The 21,059-nt window shown below is 42.8% G+C and overlaps 2 protein-coding genes across 2 annotated transcripts; both read right to left on the bottom strand.

Annotated features, from left to right (window-relative positions):
• Positions 1-1,727: 1,727 nt before the first annotated feature.
• On the bottom strand, positions 1,728-13,368 carry csn7a (COP9 signalosome complex subunit 7a). The gene is made up of 8 exons (NM_001140817.2): positions 13,310-13,368; positions 11,820-11,942; positions 11,494-11,569; positions 10,399-10,487; positions 8,183-8,385; positions 7,541-7,646; positions 6,591-6,760; positions 1,728-2,333 (listed from the first exon to the last, which is right to left on the bottom strand). Exons 2-8 carry the CDS (start codon positions 11,940-11,942, stop codon positions 2,294-2,296), a joined length of 807 nt encoding a protein of 268 aa, NP_001134289.1. The 5' UTR covers positions 13,310-13,368; the 3' UTR covers positions 1,728-2,293.
• A 3,204-nt stretch (positions 13,369-16,572) lies between these two features.
• LOC100136446 (C type lectin receptor A) lies at positions 16,573-20,618 on the bottom strand. Its single transcript, NM_001123579.1, is given in 6 exon segments — positions 16,573-17,464; positions 17,762-17,883; positions 18,100-18,251; positions 18,882-19,013; positions 19,410-19,520; positions 20,238-20,618. Coding segments are annotated over 6 exon segments (768 nt in total). The 5' UTR covers positions 20,326-20,618; the 3' UTR covers positions 16,573-17,301.
• Positions 20,619-21,059: the final 441 nt, after the last annotated feature.

Genomic DNA, 21,059 nt, shown 5'->3' with positions numbered 1-21,059 from the left:
AGCATCCCTGATCCCTTCGTTTAGAATCCTTCCTCATTTATGCAAAGACATACGGAATATTAGAATTCTTTTGTCTTAACCTTTATTTCCAACCTAGCATCTGTACTAAACTTTAGGATGAGAAGGGGAAAAGAGACCAGGAAATACACGAGAGCTATGTGTTCTAATTGTGTCATTCAAATCCATTAACTTAAGTTCTATTTGCCTTCTACGGCAGATCAGAGCCATATATTTAGATATCAGAGCCATGTATTGAAATATAAATATATGGCACTGGTGGAGTTATACTTCCTAATTATGACATCATCTCTCTTCTTCTAAATTTGATCCTAGGTCAGGTGATGCTTGTCAGGGCTACACTACACCATCCTAAACTTGAATGTGTTTTCATCTCTGTAATAAGACACAGGAGAGCAAGCCACTTTACACTTTTGAGACGTACCCATAGAAAATCCCACATTTCCTGGAAGTATTAGAAGCTGCGGCGTGAGAGAGACCAGACAGAGATGGACAGTGTCTGCTGTTCCTTTTTCATTTCCTCTGAGCATTTTAATGATCAATCAAAGTAATTGATTGGCTGAAGTCCACTCCAAAGTTAACTACTGGTTGATTATGAGTCCAACCAGCTGACCCTGTAGTACTCCATAGTCTCTGTGTTTAAGGAAGGACACACACAGTTAGGTATACACAAGCAAAGTCACATCTGAAGTTTTACACACACACACACACACACAGTATCCCTCTCACAGCCAAGTGCACATAACATTCTTTTTTTATGAAAAAAAAGTGTGTTTATCTTTATTTAACTAGGCAAGTCAGTTAAGAACAAATTCTTATTTACAATGACGACCTAACCCCGGCCAAACCCAGACGACACTGGGCCAATTGTGCGCCGCCCTACGGGACTCCCAATCACAGCCGGATGTGATGCAGCCTGGATTCGAACCAGGGATTGCAGTGACGCCTCTTGCACTGAGATGCAGTGTCTTAGACCGCTGCGACACCTAGGTGTACAGCCACTAGAATTCACAGCTCCCATCTGGTAGGAACCGAGCAAACTGTGAAACAGTAAAGCTCAATCACACTGACTGAAATTAACACAGCTATTTATAGAGGGGGAGAACGAGAGACGGAAAGGGGGAGAAAGAAAGTTGGGAAGAGGGAGGAAATGGGGTTAACGGAATAGGATCATTTCCCTGTCTCTCCATCCCCCTTCTCTCTCTCTCTCTGTGGGTGCCATGGGAGTTAATAGCTACCATTAACGTCATGCAGGATAGGGAGAGAGAGGGTTTTTAGAGAAAACAGAGGGAGGCTGAGGAGAGAGAACGAAAGAGACCGAGCGAGCAAGAGACACGGACAGGATGAATGTGAAAAATTAAATGTGGAGCGTGTGATGGGGGGGGGGGGGCAGACAATTCCGACAGGCAATTTTGACGGTGAAATAGAAGCTTTCGGCAAAATATAGCAATATCAAATATGAACGCCCTGTGTGTATCTCTCTGATGCGTGTATGTGACAGGGAAAATGAGGTGTGTGTAACCAAGCCAACTGATCACAGGGGTAGTTCCAGCGCTCTAATATATTAGTCTCTTTGGGGATAACCTAATTAAGGGTCTGACCTAACACAGATACCCCCCCTTCTGTGAGTTAACATTTAGCTAGTGATGCAACCTCCAGTTGCACTTTAAAGCATGCACAAAAAACAGTAACACTGACAGATACTAAATGAATAGAGGGGGTTCAATTTATTACCAACAATTCATATCCTGATTTTATACGTTTCAACTCAATCCTCAGCAGAAAAAAATATACAAACAAACAAAAAGTGTAAGACAATAGAATACACACATCAAATACACACATTCAGTTTCACTGCCTGTGGCTCTGCTTCTCCTGATAAAACAGACAGCAGCAAAGCTCTTCCCAGAGCAGATTATTCTCTGTCTGTCTCTCTCTCTCTGTGTACATGTTAGAATGGGTTTGGGTCTGTGTATATACACAGTGCAGATAGTCCGTCTGTCTGGTTGTGTGTACACACCTATCAAATCAGAATGGGCGTCAAGTCTGTCACTCACTGCAAGTGTGTCTGGACTCAGTGTCTGTATATATATGTGTGTGTGTGTTTCCGTGCGTGCATGGATGTGTGAACGTGTGTGTAAATCTTAGTGTCTGTCTGTGCATTGGTCACGTTATCGGTCTATGAGTCTGTGTGGGTCTGTGTGTCTGTCAACATGTGTGTCAGTCCGTCCATCTGACAGTGGATCAGCGGGGGTGTTCCGGGGTCTCTCTGCCTTCAGTTGGACTTGGACCAGATCTTCCCACTTCCACGGAGCCTGAGACAAAAAAAAAACAAACAGACAACAGTCATTACATTACCCTAAGATGACGTCCCTGACAAGCGGCCGTTTCTTATAAAGGCCGGGTATCGCTTCACATTGTAGCAAATAAACGCCGGTCTCTAACAGACACAAGCGGGTGTCACAGTGTAATTTCGCGACGGCAGATTGCCGCTCTGCTCCGAGGGTAATTTCGCACACTGTACCTCGCGCCAGATCAGTGTTTTCCCAAACTCATCAGTAAGCGTTGATTATTTGAATCAGCTGTGTAATGCTAGTGCAAAAAAACTAAAACATGTACCCCTTGGGGGGTCCCAAGGACCGAGTTTGAGAAACAATACTTTACTTGATTGATCCCTAAATGTCAGTGGGGAAAAAAAGTCCCCTAAATCACAAAATCATTTTTTTTTTTACAAATACATGCATGCCTGGTCTAGTGTGTAAGACCACGGCCTGCAGAACACATACGCCGACCCAACGTGGGTATGAATCCCGACCCCACCGTTAATCTTCATCTCCCCGTCTCTGTCTCCCCACTCATTTCACGCTGTCTGAATAAAATCTACAGGTCGGAGCAGATCAGGATATTATGTAACAGGTAGTGCATGTCCACAGTCCCCACTTCAAACGGCATTTAAAGGCTCATCTCCAATACACGCCTGTGTTCAATAAACAGAAGAGGGGTATGAGGATGACGTCAGCTTGACGTCAGTCACCCTGTTCGCATCCTGTACAAGTGGGGTATACTACGATGCAAGCTAGATCTACTCCGGGTTTTATAAAGCCAGTCAGCTTCAGTTAGCTTCCCATTGCAGCTCAGGCTTTATCCATGTTACGAAGGTGCAAGGTGGATATTGATCGCGCACCCGCCGCTTACTCGAGCTGAGCTTGTTCATGTCGAACGGCGAACTCTTTACTACGACAACGCTGAAACATCAATCCATGGGCTAGTCAGTGTCACATTTTCATTTGTGTCGAAATCAGAATGGAAAGAGTTATCTTGCAAATGTAGCAGGCTATGGTGGGGAATAGGCTGTTAGAAGTGCCGTCTTTCTTTTATTACGTATCGTAATGCCGTCTTTGGTGTGCTTGTCAAACAACAAGCGCCTTTTACCCACTATTATCGGTAACATATTTTCATTAAGTCTAAAAAAATTTTTTATTGTGCGTGAAGTTTCAAATGCATTCTGTCATTACTAAATGTGTACTGTGATAGGTATTTTAACATTTTTAAAAAATGTACAAAAACAAAATTGATTAATAAAATATTTTAATCAGTCGTCTTCTGCAAATGAAGGGGATGACAACGCAATGTGATTTCATTGGTCCTTAACTCGTGGCTCAGACAATATATTCAAATAAAAGGAGTTAGCCCCGAGTTAGTCTGCCTCAGAGCAGGTTAGTTCTGAAGGATTCTTGGCTATAGAAATACAGCCACATTCATGTCACCGGTTATCCCGAGTTGAAGTCAGAGTTGACCAAAGTTACCTCGCTAATTCGTCAAACCAGATTCATAGTATAGGGCGCTGGATAAATTGGTTAAATATTCTGGGGGGAAAAAGCTCATTGATCCTGCTTTGGAGTATACAGTTGAAGTCGGGAAGTTTACATACACCTCAGCCAAATACATTTAAACTCAGTTTTTCACAATTCCTGACATTTAATCCTAGTAAAAATTCCCTGTCTTAGGTCAGTTAGGATCACCACTTTAATTTTAAGAATGTGAAATGTCAGAATAATAGTAGAGAGAAGAATTTATTTCAGCTTTTATATCTTTCATCACATTCCCAGTGTGTCAGAAGTTTACATACACTCAATTAGTATTTGGTAGTATTGCCTTTAAATTGTTTAACTTGGGTCAAACGTCTCGAGTAGCCTTCCACAAGCTTCCCACAATAAGTTGGGTGAATCTTGGCCCATTCCCCCTGACAGAGCTGGTGTAACTGAGTCAGGTCTGTCGGCCTCCTTGCTCACACACGCTTTTTCAGTTCTGCCCACAAATTGTCTACAGGATTGAGGTCAGGGCTTTGTGATGGCCACTCCAATTCCTTGACTTCGTTTTCGTTAAGCCATTTTGACACAACTTTGGAAGTATGCTTGGGGTCATTGTCCATTTGGAAGACCCATTTGCAACCAAGCTTTAACTTCCTGACTGATGTCTTGAGATGTTGCTTCAATATATCCACACAATTTTCCTCCCTCATGATGCCATCTATTTTGTGAAGTGCACCAGTCCCTCCTGCAGCAAAGCATCCCCACAACATGATGCTTCCACCCCTGTGCTTCACGGTTGGGATGGTGTTCTTCGGCTTGCAAGCATCCCCCTTTTTCCTCGAAACATAACAATGGTCATTATGGTGAAACTGTTCTATTTTTGTTTCATCAGACCAGGGGACATTTCTCCAAAAAGTACAATCTTTGTCCCCATGTGCAGTTGCAAACCGTAGTCTGGCCTTTTTAATGGTGGTTTTGGAGCAGTGGCTTCTTCCTTGCTGAGCGGCCTTTCAGGTTATGTCAATATAGGACTCGTTTTACTGTGGAGATAGATACTTTTGTACCTGTATCCTCCAGCGTCTTCACAAGGTCCTTTGCTGGTGTTCTGGGATTGATTTGCACTTTTCGCACCAAAGTACATTCATCTCTAGGAGACAGAACGCGTCTCCTTCCTGAGCGGTATGACGGCTGCGTGGTCCCATGGTTTTTATACTTGCGTACTATTGTTTGTACAGATGAACGTGGTACCTTCAGGCATTTGGAAATTGCTCCCAAGGATGAACCAGACTCGTGGAGGTCTACAATTTGTTTTCTGAGGTCTTGGCTGATTTCTTTTGATTTTCCCATGTCGTCAAGCAAAGAGGCACTGAGTTCGAAGGTAGGCCTTGAAATACATCCACAGGTACACCTTCAATTGACTCAAATGATGTCAATTAGCCTATCAGAAGCTTCTAAAGCCATGACATCATTTTCTGGAATTTTCCAAGCTGTTTAAAGGCACAGTCAACTTAGTCCATGTAAACATCTGACCCACTGGAATTGTGATACACTGAATTATAAGTGAAATAATCTGTCTGTAAACAATTGTTGGGAAAATTACTTGTGTCATGTACAAAGAAGATGTCCTAACCGACTTGCCAAAACTATAGTTTGTTAACAAGAAATTTGTGGAGTGGTTGAAAAAAGATTTTTAATGACTCCAACCTAAGTGTGTGTAAACTTCCGACTTACATTTACATTTACGTCATTTAGCAGACGCTCTTATCCAGAGCGACTTACAAATTGGTGCATTCACTTTATGATATCCTTGGGCAATTTCCCAAATCAAGCAAATAAGTTCCTGACTGTTTTAGTTCAAGTTTTACGATAGTTGTAACACAACACAGTTATGAACCAGGTCTGTTTATGATGGCCTTTGTCACCTTTGGTCCAACTCATTATGTCACATATTATTGCAGGGATGTTTCGATTACAATGTTGGCAAACGAATGACTATATTACTGTACTACTCTCCTACCACTTACTGTCACCCAGTAAGTGAATTATAATGACTCTTAACTGAAACAGAAAAACTCATCCTGTCATGTAATAAAAAATAAATAAACATTTCCTTTTAGCACCTGAAGCTTTTTCTAAAAATTCACTTCAGTGACATTTTTTAAAATCCAGGACACATGATGAATTAGTGTTGTAATTGGCCCAGAAGAGAGAGAGGGCCCCAGGTAGCGCTGTGAGTACCGCTACAAAGCACAGCCTCTCTGGCTAATGAAGATACGCTATGCAGACACACACACACAGTCACTATTCCAACTTCCACTGGCAGCTGGCGTTTAAATTGATGTTTGTTGTAAAAACAACCAAAATATTACTGTGTTCGAGTTGAAGACGCTGCGAAATGACATGTAACGCAGTGGTTACATAATCGACTCCGTGTCGTTTGAATTCATCTGAAGCGATTGGAATATTTTTTGCAACACACAAATGTTTCTTCTTGCCTCGGCTTGAACCACACCTCTGTCGTGACCCTGCCGTGAACCTGGAAGGACGAGGTCATGCTCAGAAGGCACCTTGGACTGAAACAGGTATTACCTGGACTTATTTTTGGGGTTTGATGCGAAATGTTAAAAAAAAATGGTTTCTGTTTCTTGCCCTAATGAACAAGACCCTGAGGATAGCTCACCAACATCAAATGGTAGCACCTATAAAATAAATAAAACAATGAAAATATGGGATTGACCTAAGGAATATCACCTTACTTACCCTTTGACCTTTGAACTCTTCTTGCCCGGTTGCCGTGGTTCCTGAGAGGAGGCGGGGTCCCGTGGCTCGGCCGGCTGGTCTGCATCCTGATTGGATGCGGCTCCAGCGGCAGCGGGGCCGGACGACGGTAAGGCGGAGCTGGCCTTTAGCGTTTTCTGGAGGTTTGACACCTGAGAGAGAGAGATAAGGAAAGGTAAACTAATGAAGTTAGGACAGAACAGATGTGCCTGATTCAAACTAAGGCCGACTTGGGAATGTACTGGGATGGCTTGGATATTTTCTTCTTACAAGGTCCTTTCCAGCAGCTATGGTGGATGCCTAATCAGGCCAGCCCCAATGCAGCTTGGCACTGGTTTGGCTCAGTAGTGTGAAAAGCTTAAGGTGCTGTTAATATTTCTAATAAGAAGAGGTTAGAGAGTAACTTCTACCCCAAGCTGGAGAAGACTGACTCAGAGGACAGAAAAGCAACCTGTGGCCTACAGCCTCAATAAAGACACTGGACAGAGCTCTAAATTGGACACTGAAATAGGTCATTGAGTAATGAGTATACGTTTTTCTTATGGCTTCACCTCTAGCGTGAGGGTTTACTCCAGCCAAAACCTGTCCTCGAAAATAAAGACCACAAAGTGAGGAATTTTTGTATTGAGGTTAATGAGTGTCAAATTTGGTCAACGAAACATTTAATTGCTAAGTTGTTACGAATGCACTGATGTAAGTGGATACACGTGGCATTTTGGCAAAACGACTTTATAACGGAGTTGTGCCTGTTGTTGATACGCGCATCTGCCCTCTCATTAGCTAGAATGGACCCACCTGATCTCGCCTCCTCCTGCCTGCCTTCCATCTTTGAGGACATGTATTTCCATTGTTAGAGGTGTCACTCAACTATCTTGTCAACATAATAGATCATCTTTGACTCTACCCAGAGAAAAGTGGCTACTGGTACTAACCTCTGTCTCCACCTGAACTTTGACCTTCAGCTGGCTCTCTCTGTATTGGTTAGCTCTGGTTACCTGCTCCTCGATCCCACACAGGACCGCCTCACACCCTGAACACCTGAGAGAGAGAGAGAGAGAGAGAGAGAGATAATTATTTAGACACTGATATGAATGATCATACTATCTATTTTATCCCATTCTATACATCTTATTTATTGCATCTATCATGTCCACTGTTATTTTATTGTTTACTATTTTAATTTGTCTCATTTAAAAAGCGTATTGGTCATTATTATGCATCCACTGTAAGAAATGTGTTCTATAAATAAAGTCTAACTTCGTCACACACACGCGCGCGCACACACACACACACACACACACACACACACACACACACACACACACACACACACACACACACACACACACACACACACACACACACACACACACACACACACACACACACACACACACACACACACACACACACACACACACACACACACACACACACACACACACACACACACACACACAGAGAGAGAGAGAGAGAGAGAGAGCTGGGTTCGAGTCAATTCCATTTCAATTCATGAAGTAAACTGAAAAGGCACTTCTAGCACCGCTCTTCGCACACACATATCACTAACTAACCACTCCTGCAGTGTGTTGGCTATGTTGGGCAGCTCGTTGGGCCCCAGGTCTCGGCCCACGCTGCAGTCCACCTCCACCTGCTGGTTCCTCTGGTCCAGCTTGCCCTGAATGATGTCACAGTAGACCGCCTCAATCAGCAGGTCCTCCAGCTCCCGCACGTTCTTCAGCTCCAGCTGCTGCAGGAGCAGGGAGTAGGGCAGGCACTGGGGGAAGAGGGAGACAGAGAATGTCAAATTATATTACGTTGGGTCAATAGAAGTGAACAGGCACAGAGACAGAGACAGAGAGAGAGAGAGAGAGAGAGAGAGAGAGAGAGAGATGTTGAATTTTAGATGCTCTTTATGACGTTAGTGAGGAGGGAGTCGAGCAAGGGTGGTGGGGACAGAGAGAGGGCAAGAGAGAATGTCAAATTCTTCTATGTTGGGTCAATAGAAGTTATCTGGTCCAGAGAGGGAGAGAGAAAGATGGTGAATTTGAGATGCTCTTTACTTCAGTGAGGAGAGAGAAGAGATGATGTAAGAGTGAGGAATGGAAAGATAAGAGAGAGGGGTAGAGGAAGGGAGGGCGGGTCAACATAAATGTACAAAACCATAACATCAAAATAGCTACCAGAGATAGAAGGGAGTTTAGAGTTTTAAAGGGACAGTGCAGAAGAAAAAAAATTGGATGTAACTTTTATTTATATATATATTTCCACACTATGACGTCAGAAATGCTGACATTGTGAAAATTATGATAATGACCTTTGTGTAAAAGCTGTTTGAAAAAAAAGCTTGGAATTTCAGCCTGTTCAGGTGGGATGTATTTTTTGGCCCACATCATGATGTCACAATGTGATATGATTATATAGACCAATGACTGTTCATCTGGGTAAGGGAGTAGGCTCTAGACCATCTTATCAGCCAATCAGGGCGGTGTATGTAAATATCTTAAAATTTGTTTCCTAACGCCCACACGATCAAACTGAGCATTTCAAGGGCCAAAGGAGGCTCAGGGAAATAAATTATAAAAAATATATTTTGTAGTTATTTTCATTAAATAAACAGTGATTTATTAGACATAGAGTGATGATTTAAAAATAAAATTACAAAGACTGCATGGGGGCTTTAACAAGTCTTTATTAGGCAATTCATGGACAGATTCACCCATTTTGAATGTTTTTGTGCATCTCTGAGCGATGTTCTGTCGATTCCCGGGGTCATTTCATGTTTTCATGTGCATCGAAGCTATTCGCCGTTAAAGCAGACAAAAATACAGCCGGCCAATAACTCAGATACACATGAAAACCTGAAATGACCCCGGGAATCAACAGAACATCGCGCAGAGGTATACCGATATAACATTTGAATGGGTGAATCTTTGTGTTAAGGTGTGCCCATACAGAGGTTCAATGTGGCATACTTATACTATGACAGTATAAAAAATAAGACGGGAAGAGAAAGACCAGAGAGAAATGGGGGAGGGAGGGAAAAGGGAGAGTAATAGAGAAAGAGAGAAATGAATCAATCAATTATTTATTGGGGAGAGTGGAGAGAATGAGGTATGGGTGAAAGCAAGGTAGGAAGAGAGACGGCAGAGGGAGAAAAAAAATGAAATGTGGATGGGCTCGAAATGAGAGTTAGATGAATGGACAACAGAGAGCAACAAATACATAAAGAGACAGAGAGCTCAAAGAAGAAAGGACAGAATACTTAAAAGTATCTAGCCAGAATCTCATAATGATTTCAATCTCAGCCGCTATCATTCTCATCTATGTGATATAAATAAAGTTAAACCACATCACAGACAGGCTCTTAATAAAGTCCTTCACAACACAGTCATTTATCTTGTTCATGTGTCAAGAGTTACAAAGCAAGTTGTCTCATAACCATATCATTAAAATCAAAGTTCAGCAAATTACTTGCTATTTTTGGTACTGAAGCTTGCTGAGTATTGTTAGGACTACCATTGTAGGTAGGCTATTAGAGTCCACGGAAATACTGCACAAAAGTATTATTTGACCAGCAATCATTTAATAACAAAATAAACAGAAAAACTAGACAAGATAAATCCAGAGAGCGTTACGTTCAGAATAAATGGCAAACGGATGATGGCTATCATTATATTACATATCATTATAAACTATTTCTATAATTATAATGTGAGTGACCCCCATTGAGCGTACTAAAGCTAGCAGGGTAAGGAATTTAAAACCAGATGAATGGGTGGTACTCTACCTTGAGATTGGATGCCAGACTGATGATGGAGAGGTGACGGAGTTTGTTCCTCTGGGCTGGGGTCAACTCTGGGAGAGAGGCTGCCCTCTCTGAAAGAATAACATACCACAAACAGACAAGGAAAAAAAACAGACAGCGAGAGAGCAACAGAAAAGGGACACATCATTACAGGGACACACCCTTACAAACACAGGGGTACAGGCTCTGTCCAGGCAGAAACTGCTGCAGCCTGCTGAATTCCACAAGGGAATACAATGAAAAATAATTTGAGTGTGTGTGTGTGCCTGCGGATGTGGATGCTTTAAAAAAGAGTATTGACAGTTTTTCCTCTGTGCTCCATTTTGCAATTTAAAAAGCACTATGAAAGTGAATACGGTATGTGTTGACATAACAAGATTTGTATTTCTCTCTTCCATTTTGCTCGTCTCTTATGAAGTCTTGTTACTAAATGTGTTGCTAAAGAATGACAAGTCCTTTACATATTCGGGTATTTCAAAGGGTATTCAGGATTTCATTTGTCAGTTTGATGACAATGCAACCACTTACAACCAATAAGAATGTCTAACAAAACGTCAGAGAAGTCTGTCCCTGGTTGAGTCCCAATGAGCTCTCCTTCCTCCTAAAGTGTGCACTTGTTCACTATTCCCCACAAATGTAAAAGCATTGGATTGGTGTTGGCAGGCTAGAGCAGTGATAAGTCAACTGTTTCAGCGGGCACCCCATTTCTTCCACCAGAAGTTCTGGGGACCCCATTTTTTTTCACCAGGAATGCTAGCGGGAGTTTCCATATACCAGTTATTTAATTCCAAATCCACAAAGGAAAGTGAACAAGTGCACACTTCTAGAGAAAGGAGAGGTTATTGGGGACGCAATCTCTGCCGTGCCAAACATTGTCACTTGGCTCCTCGTATAGGATTAAATAAAGTCTTGTGGTTGACTCTGTAAATGATCGGGGGCTGTGAAAACCAACAACATTGATGAGTTGCCTTGCCTACAAGGCTGACGAGCAGGGAGAGAAATACTGCTAATAATAAAACAGCTCCAGGGCCACTACATGACTTATTCACACAGCACCGCTGCCTGCCACTGTCGTACCTTTATAGTCACAGTAGGTTCCATAGGCGAAGAGGTTGAGCAGCTGATACACTGGAGCGTGCGGACCTGTCTCCAGCTTGGGGTAGAGTAGAAGAAGAAGGTGGGGGGGGGGCTTGTTAGGGTCTCTTGCTATACCACCTCCAGTGAGAGCTGTGCCTTGAGAACGGCTGTGACTGTGTGCTTGTTTGTGTGCTTGTTTGTGTTTGTGTGCTTGTTTGTGTGCTTGTTTGTGTGTGTGTGTGTGTGTGTGTGTGTGTGTGTGTGTGTGTGTGTGTGTGTGTGTGTGCATGCATGCATGCGTGCTTACATGCGAGTGTGTGCGTTACCTCTCTGACGTTGGGCAGCTCAAGGATGTCTGAGAAAACGTAGAGGCCTGGTGTCTCCAGCAGAGAACTTATGGCCTGGGCCAACGCCGGGCCTGAGAGAGAGAGGAGCTGCTCTACCTCCATCTGTGAGATAGAGAGACAGAGAGTGAGAGAAAGTGTGCAAGAGAGAGAACAAGCAAAAAAAGACAGAAGGCAAACAGAAGTCAGTAGAAAGACGAAATGAGGATAAGAGAAATAATGACAGATAATGGTAGAAGAGAGGGGAGGGAGGAAAGGAAAAAAGTGAAGACTTAAAATTGTCTTGAATAAAATTGTTGACCTTCGAATGAACCGTTAATACAGCATATCTTACATTTAACAGGCTGATCAGCTTCTTTTTAATAGCAAGACAACTTTAATGCTTTGTTAATGTATGCCTGTAGCTCTGTCTAACCAAAACAATTACACAAATAGCCCTTGTGGCAAGACTCCAAGTCAGTAATTCAATTTTCCCTCTCATAAACTGATATGTAGGCAAGTGCTTTGAAAAACACCCTTCTGGTCAAAGCCAGTCACAGATTATTATTTTACATAATTAAATAGGCCTTGCTTAATTTGAATATGAAATTGGCCCTACTAAAAGCACTGAGAATGTATTATTTTAAATGTATCCTATTTGATATACTGTGCTATTTGGTGAGAATAATAGGCAGACACAACATTACTTATAAATAGCCTAGCTAGCTACGTAGTAGTAACCTTCCTAGGCTGGGCACTAGGACACTCCATGCCATTGTAAGATAATCATGACTTTGCACACTTAGCTACTACTTCACAACGTAGCTATTTAGGTAGCCTATTAAACTCAACTAGTCGGCTACTATAGGCTAGCTTGGGCACAATGTTGTGGAAAATATTGACAGACATGTAAAATAAGGAATCATGTCAGACCAATTCTATCTGCATCGTTCGACCTACTAGTGTGGAGTGTTTTGAGTCAAGTTCATTCAATGCTGAGTCCCAGGGCAGGGACCGATTTTCTGAATAGTAGTAACATTGGCTATCTAGCTAACGTCACAGTCTTCTGTATTTTTTTTTATGTCACAGTCATGAACAACCGATTGCATGCTAGCCTAGAAGGGAGCTAGTACACTAGCTCTTTGTGGTACATTTTCAAGAGAAATGATATTTAAAAACTGGCCCCCAAAAAAATCACAAACTAAAAAGATTGCTAAAGTTTGACGAACTGTTGTAGCAAAACTAGCACATGGGAGCTAGCTAGCTAGCTTACTACAGCAGTATGACTATGAGGAGTCATGCTAGCTGCTGCTAACGTTACCACTACAGCTCGAGGCATGACCGTAAAGCGGTAACGTTAGGCCTCTTCCTGTTTTTCAGTTGTCTACCGACTCAACTCTAACGTAGCTAAATGATGCGAGGGCAACCATGCGATTACCTTTATTTAAAACTAGTTTACAAATATGTCCATAGGAAAAAAAGCAACAAATTACCTTATTGGTAAGCTAACTCAAGTTGATAGCCTGTCCCCCGAATCCCTCAGTTCCGCCGTCAGTGCACGTTTGACAACAAAGGAGAACATCACTGCTCATTGGGCGAAACGTGAAAAGGAGGAGGGGAGTGTTTATCTTGACTGACAAGGGACTGAGCGGACCAGATGGTTGCTTTTAAAGTAGTGCCATCTTGAGGCGAAATATTATCTTCTTCGATGTGGCTAATCGGCGATTGGCATCCAACGTTATGTTGCATTGCCGCCACCTAGTGTACTGGGTTTGTATAAAGCAGGACTTGGCTACTCCGTGAGCTAAATGACTGGAGACGCATCAACACTGCACATGAATCAGAGCAACTACTCTGTCTGGCTTGACTTCTTCCAACCACTGCCAGGCCAACAGTATGGCCATCAGCTCCGCTGTATATACAGCCAGATGATCTCTAATACGTTTCCTGACTGCCACCCCACATTCCTGCACTACAAATGCTGACCCAGTACTTCCTGTCCTTTGATCTTTTGAACCATCTGTGTAAATGGCCACAGAATCCTGAAACACAGTATCCAGACGTCTCTTGAACAAATCAGATGGATCAACACTATCCCTATCTTTCTGTAGTCTCTCCAACACTTCTAGATCAACTACTGGATGGAAGACACAGGCCTCCTAATTGTCTCTAGAATTTCTAAGCAAACAGCTGGAGGCAGGGCTTTCTCCTACAGAGCTCCATTTATATGGAATGATCTGCCTACTCATGTGAGAGACGCAGACTCGGTCTCAACCTTTACGTTTTTATTGAAGACTCATCTTTTCAGTAGGTCCTATGATTGAGTGTAGTCTGGCCCAGGAGTGTGAAGGTGAACGGAAAGGCACTGGAGCAACGAACCTCCTTTTCTGTTATAATCTCCACCCGGCACAGCCAGAAGAGGACTGGCCACCCCTCATAGCCTGGTTCCTCTCTAGGTTTCTTGCTAGGTTTTGGCCGGTTCCCCTCTCTCCACTGGGATTCTCTGCCTCTAACGCTATTACAGGGGCTGAGTCACTGGCTTACTGGTGCTCTTCCATGCCGTCCCTAGGAGGGGTATGTCACTTGAGTAGGTTGAGTCACTGATGTGGTCTTCCTGTCTGGGTTGGTGCCTCCTCCCCCTTGGGTTGTGCCGTGGCGGAGATCTTTGTGGATTGTACTCGGCCTTGTCTCAAGATGGTAGGTTGGTGGTTGAAGTTATCCCTCTAGTGGTGTGGGGGCTGTGCTTTGGCAAAGTTGATGGGGTTATATCCTGCCTGTTTGGCCCTGTCTGGGGGTATCATCGGATGGGGCCACAGTGTCTCCTGACCCCTCCTGTCTCAGCCTCCAGTATTTATGCTGCAGTAGTTTGTGTCGGGGGGCTAGGGTCAGTCTGTTATATCTGGAGTATTTCTCCTGTCTTATCCGGTGTCCTGTGTGAATTTAAGTATGCTCTCTCTAATTCTCTCTTTCTTTCTTTCTTTCTTTCTTTCTTTCTTTCTTTCTTTCTTTCTTTCTTTCTTTCTTTCTTTCTTTCTTTCTTTCTTTCTTTCTTTCTTTCTTTCTTTCTTTCTTTCTTTCTTTCTTTCTTTCTCTCTCTCGGAGGACCTGAGCCCCAGGACCATGCCTCAGGACTACCTGGCATGATGACTCCTTGCTGTCCCCAGTCCACCTGGCCGTGCTCCTGCGGCTATGGAACCCTGACCTGTTTACCGGACGTGCTACCTGTCCCAAACCTGCTGTTTTCAACTCTCTAGAGACAGCAGGTGCTGACCTGTTGCACCCTCGACAACTACTGTGATTATTATTATTTGACCATGCTGGTCATTTATGAATATTTGAACATCTTGGCCATGTTCTGTTATAATCTCCACCCGGCACAGCCAGAAGAGGACTGGCCACCCCTCATAGCCTGGTTCCTCTCCAGGTTTCTTCATAGGTTTTGGCCTTTCTAGGGAGTTTTTCCTAGCCACCGTGCTTCTACACATGCATTGCTTGCTGTTTGGGGTTTTCGGCTGAGTTTCTGTACAGCACTTTGAGATATCAGCTGATCTAAGAAGGGCTATATAAATACATTTGATTTGATTTGATTTGGAGGCGGGAGTAGCCATGGTGGATTTACAGGAACAGCTACCGTTGGACTAAACTCCCTTCCATACAGTCACCTCGGTATTACCCACCCAGGTCAGTCAAAACAGAGAGAACAAGAGAATAGAATGAAAGAAGAAGGAAAGTATACCCCAATGAACCTGAAGGCCCCAACCCTCTCCAAGTTTCTCCCATATAACCTATAACCTCAAGCGTTCCTCATCTCCCACCTTCCTCCTGGCAAAAAAAACACTGAGTTTTCTCTACAGAGAACCTGAATCCCCACATTAATGCCCACCATTCTAACTCATCGATTTCTTCCTGTACCTTCCTGACTATGTATGGCACATTTCTTCCTCTCTTCCATGAGGCTCCATCATCTGCAAATAACGACCTCCCAGTATCCGGCCGTACCTGAGAGTTAACGTCATTGATCATGATTGAGAACAACAGAGGACTAATCACGCTCCCCTGCGGTGTGCCGTTATCCACCAGGTAGCTGCCTGACAGAGATTTCCCCACCCTCACCAAACAGGAAATCCTTTATCCAGTTGTAATTTCTTCCTCCTACCCCAATAATATCAATTTTGATGAACAACCCCTCCTTCCACATCATATCATACGCCTTCTCCACATCAAAAAAGACAGCTACAACAGTCTCCTTGTTCACCTGAGCCTTCCTGACCTCTGCTTCTAAGCAGAGCACTGGGTCCATATTTCCCCTACCCTTCCTGAACCTACTCTAATGTGGCGATACTAGCCACCTGATCTCCAGAAAGTAATTTAGCCTCTCCGTAATTATACGTTCCATAATCTTACATACATGTGATGTTAAAGCTATTGGCCGATAGCTGGTTGGCCTCGTTGGGTCCTTCCCTGGCTTCTGGATTGGTAACACTACTTCCTCCTTCCAGCTGCATGGAAGTTTCCCCTCCTCCCACCCTCTGTTGTACAACACCAAGGCAAAATATGATGTAAGAAACAGTGTTGTCTTAAAGAAATAAAAATATGATTTCTAGATTACGAATGAAAAAACATAATTTCAGCAAATAAATGTGTTTAAATGTGTAAAAAAAACATGAAAACGCATTCATTTTTCAGGCTACATCATTGAACAATAAAACAGTGGATGAGCGAAGACACGGGAGAAAGCAAAAGATGTTCGCCAAAGTCAATTCAAACATTTTTTTTTTATTCCAGTAAAATGTAACATGCATTGGAAAAAACCCAGACACAAACCAGAAAGAAACATCAGAGGAAGAGTAATTCATTTGGAAATACAGTTTTTATTGACACATTAACTCTCAGGAATACACTTTTATGGTTAGTGCAGCAATACAGTATATTTCGGAGATTTCTGTACAGATCACACACATAAAAAAAAGGCATACAGATTGCTCAATAGTATCACAGCAATCAGTTTGGCAAGCAGCAGAGTTGATTAGAGCATCTACCTCTTTGATTGCAGTAGCTGATTTACTAAATTGAGTGCATGAATTTAAATTCTCCTTGCAGAAGGTGCCAGATTTGCTAGATGTTTGCATCTGTTATTTTCAGTACGGAATGAACATTTCATGAAACTAGCTATACCATAAAACTATCTTTATCTCCTCTTGTCATTCGATATCTTAGTCCTTCCCTTAACCTCTCCTGTCCCATTTTGTTTTATGGTTTCTGAAAAATGCTGATCCATAACCTAGTTCAGTTTCCAGTTCTGATGTTTCCAGTAAGAACTGTAATTTCACTTTTAAAGCGCTTTTCATTGCACTAAAACATCTCAAATCGCTTGAAAAACATAAAAAGGATCAACTATTTAAGACAACATTGCCATCATTTATGAATACATGGATGGCAGATCTAGATGACTGGGAAGTTCATGGCTTGGTTTTAGTCCTGTGATTCAGTCTAGCCGGATGGCATCCATCTGACAAATGCGTTTGTAGATGTTGTCACACGGCACGTCAAACCAGGTCAGCGAATGGCTGTCCAAGGTGGCACAGTCTTCCCCATGTGATCCTCCTGACTGATGATTGTCAGGCTCAGAGCTATGCTCATTCCAATACCTGAAAGAGAGACAGGGAGAGAGGAGATGAGAGAGAGAGAAAGAGAGACAGAAGGATGGAGGGAGAGAAAGAGAGAGGGGTAGGGGAGAGAGAGAGAAATAGAAAGGCCAAAAACAAAAGGAGGAAGGCAGTTAGGGAAAGAGGTAGAAAAAGAGGGAACAAGAGAATAGAATGAAAGAAGAAGGAAAATAACAATTGAGAAAGGGAGCAAGGGAATGAGAGTGTAGAAAAGTAACTATTTGCCTCCCTCTCATTGTAACACGTGATAGTGGGTTATTTAGAATGGGCTTCACATACTTGTTTGTCAGTGTTGTGTTGTCCACCCATCTCCAATCCCCTTCCTTCTCTATATCTGATAGGCCAATCCAGAAGTGGTAGTCAAACCCGCCAATCCTCCGGGCCTCTTTTTCCAGAGCGTCCTACAAGCAAGCACAGTTATGGTTACAATGAGGTTACACACGCACACACACACACACACACACACACACACACACACACACACACACACACACACACACACACACACACACACACACACACACACACACACACACACACACACACACACACCACACACACACACACACACACACACACACACACACACACACACACACACTAACACACTATCTTACATGCTGTTCCTTGCTGTGCAGGATGGTTAGGTGGCTGCCCAGGGAAGTACAACTGTCTCTGCTGCTCGGCCAGTCCATCTTGTCATTACTGAAGGAGTAACATTTCTCATCTACATGAATCCAGTCCTCAGGACACTCCCTACACTTCCTTACTGTGAGAAGAGGAGAGGAGAAAGAGAAGAGTAGGAGAACAGGAATAGAGAGGTAAAAGAGATGAAGAGGTGAGGATGAAAAGGACAAAGAGAGACAGATGAGTGAGTATGCATGGGTAATTAATGTTTTATGTATACTGTATAGTTTACACTAAAGTAAAACTGTAATTGATATGGTCATTTGGGGTATTATCAACAGTAAAATACTGTGAAACGTTTTACTGCAGCATACTGTAAAATATTTTGCATTGTGGGAACATTTTGTGGGCAGGGAAAGAATTGCTGTATTTGGAATGGTACTGTAATTCCGTCCCATAGAATACAGTACTGTACCGTATTCTTGGAGCACCAAAAACCTTTTGACCACTAGTGGGTGCATGGTATTGTTGTTTCTGGCTTTATTTCTGTTGCACCCTTTAGTGAGAGTGCTGTACCAACTTAACTGGTATGTAGTAGTAGTAGTAGTGCCGCATCAATTTAAAATATATAGTTGACAGATGCCTGTAAGTAACTGTTAACTTCACGGCAACCCCTTTACAGTGCACCATTTCTTACGTGAAATAATGTAATAGCGAACGACAGTTGTCTAAAGTATCTATCCACTCTGAATTACACTTAGTCCCCCTTTACCTGTCTTTGAGCAACTCTGGCCCAGTTTGGAGTAGTCATCACAGAGACGGACATAACGTCCTCGAACTGAGTTCAGCTTCAGGGTCAGAGCTGCTGCCTCCAGGGGAACACTAGGTAACGGCCTGCTAAATACTGAGAGAGAGAGAGAGAGAGAAAGAGAGAGAGAGAGAGAGAGAGAGAGAGAGAGAGAAAGAGAGAGAGAGAGAGAGAATGAAAAAGAGGAATATATACAGAATTGAGAGGTCAGATTGGGACAAATTGGTGTTTCTTTAAAAATAGTGAATGCTCTCAGTGTGTTATAACGACTGAACAGCCTGGGCTGCCAGAGAGTGAGAGTTCTGGGAGGGAGAAAATTTCACAATTCTGGACTTTTGTTCCTCTTGGATTGCACAACTCCCACAACTATCTTTACCATTCTGCATGCCAAAGAAGGCATGACGAGGAAGAGAGTAAGGGAGAGGGGGGGGTGCTGGGTTGGAGAGAGAGAAAAAGAGACAGAGAGAGAGAGAGAGATTGATGTTTACTCACAGAGCACGCTCAGAGCGATGTTGGCACAGATGGATGCCAATAGACCAATCAGCACAAAGAGGGCAGTCTGACCTCTGAGACACTCTGACCCCCTCTTCAGCCCCTGGGTATCTGATTGGACAGATTACAGCTCAATGCAAAGAGTGACACATTTACATTTCATTTACATTGGAGTCATTTAGCATTAAACTATAGGTAAAAATAACCACATATAACAGTCATTGCAAGTCGCCAGGTAGCCTAGTGGTTAGAGCGTTGGGCCAGTAACCGAAAGGTTGCATGGATTGAGTCCCTGAGCTGACAAGGTAAAAAGCTGTCATTCTGCCCCTGAACAAGGCAGTTAACCCACTGTTCCCTGGTAGGCCGTCATTGTAAATAAGAATGTGTTCTTAACTGACTTGCCTTGTTAAATAAAGGTTCAATTTAAAATAAAAAAGTCAAACCTTCTTCAAAATAACAATCTGTCAAATCAGTGGCAGTAAGAAAATCAGAGTGTGAGAGTTGACTGTTTTTCACCTGTCATTCACCTTTCATGCTTCAGAAGTCCTTTGACTATGAACAACCTCTCTCTAATCTATCTGTAACTGTCTACAATTTTACAGTGGGCTAACATGGAACCATAAGGTGACAATCACTTCAAAAATATGTAAAAGGATTAGCTCTAAAGGATTCCAAAGGAACTGATGATAGCCAATAAACTGAAAGACTATCTGTAAAACTCACACTGACTATTCCCTAAAGAGACACCATGTCCTTAGAGTTATGGTCAATCTCACACTTATGCACGTACGCTAGTACGCATGCACGCACACACACACAAACACTTACTTTGGTTGTTTAGGATAGGCTTGTTTCCTCTGCTGGAGATATCCTCAGTAAACTCGTGTAGGCTGGTATAGTTCTCTACCTTCTCCATGATTGAAGATTCGGTTCTTCACCAGCTCTTCTCACTACAATCACTAGTTAACTTACTAATACCAACTATTGCAGAATCTCCCAACTTCGTAACTAACTGTAAATAAAGTTAAAGTTGCAATTCCGTTCCACAAATTGTTTGCCCAGTATCCTTTTAGCAGTATTTATTGTTGCTCCTCCAGAAATTCACCGGTGGTTCTTTTAGTGTTGCATCAAACCTGCTCTTTCTCTCTCTCTCTCTCTCTCTCTGGCAAGAAGGACTGTGTGACAGGGGGATAAGTCAGGAGAGTGTGTGAGTGTCAGTGTGTGTGTGTGTTTTTAAGCAAAAACTCTCAAGATATTGGAACTGAGGGGAGAGTTTGGCAGGAAATGGAAGGAGGGTCCATCATACTGTGTGTGTTTCTATGACAAGTACTGGATTTGTGTGTGTGTGTGTGTGTGTGTGTGTGTGTGTGTGTGTGTGTGTGTGTGTGTGTGTGTGTGTGTGTGTGTGTGTGTGTGTGTGTGTGTGTGTGTGTGTGTGTGTGTGTGTGTGTGTGTGTGTGTGTGTGTGTGCATATACACGTGGAATTGATGCAGCTGCTCATTTGTGAAAACAAAACAATTAAACCCATGCCGTTACACAGCATTTGGCTTAAAGTGCAATGTCATGCTTTTGTAGTAAACCTCTCTGTCAACCTCATGAAACTGCACTGTCATGTTTAGTGACAGAGAGAGAGAGAGAGAGAGAGAACT

The sequence above is a fragment of the Salmo salar genome, chromosome 02 (assembly GCF_965601325.2).
Source record: "Salmo salar chromosome 02, fSalSal1, whole genome shotgun sequence".
Lineage (NCBI taxonomy): Eukaryota > Metazoa > Chordata > Actinopteri > Salmoniformes > Salmonidae > Salmo > Salmo salar.
Note: the sequence above shows the minus strand (reverse complement) of the source record. Positions and strands in the feature narration are given on the sequence as shown.

Bases quoted from the DNA above. Each gene is read 5' to 3' on its own strand.
- csn7a (NM_001140817.2), bottom strand. From the start codon at position 11,942: ATGGAGGTAGAGCAGCTCCTCTCTCTCTCAGGCCCGGCGTTGGCCCAG. The intron at 10,488-11,493 runs GTACGACAGTGG...TTATTCTTTCAG, and splicing joins AACCTACTGTGACTATAAAG to AGAGGGCAGCCTCTCTCCCA. The intron at 6,761-7,540 runs GTTAGTACCAGT...TCTCTCTCTCAG, and splicing joins AAGTTCAGGTGGAGACAGAG to GTGTCAAACCTCCAGAAAAC.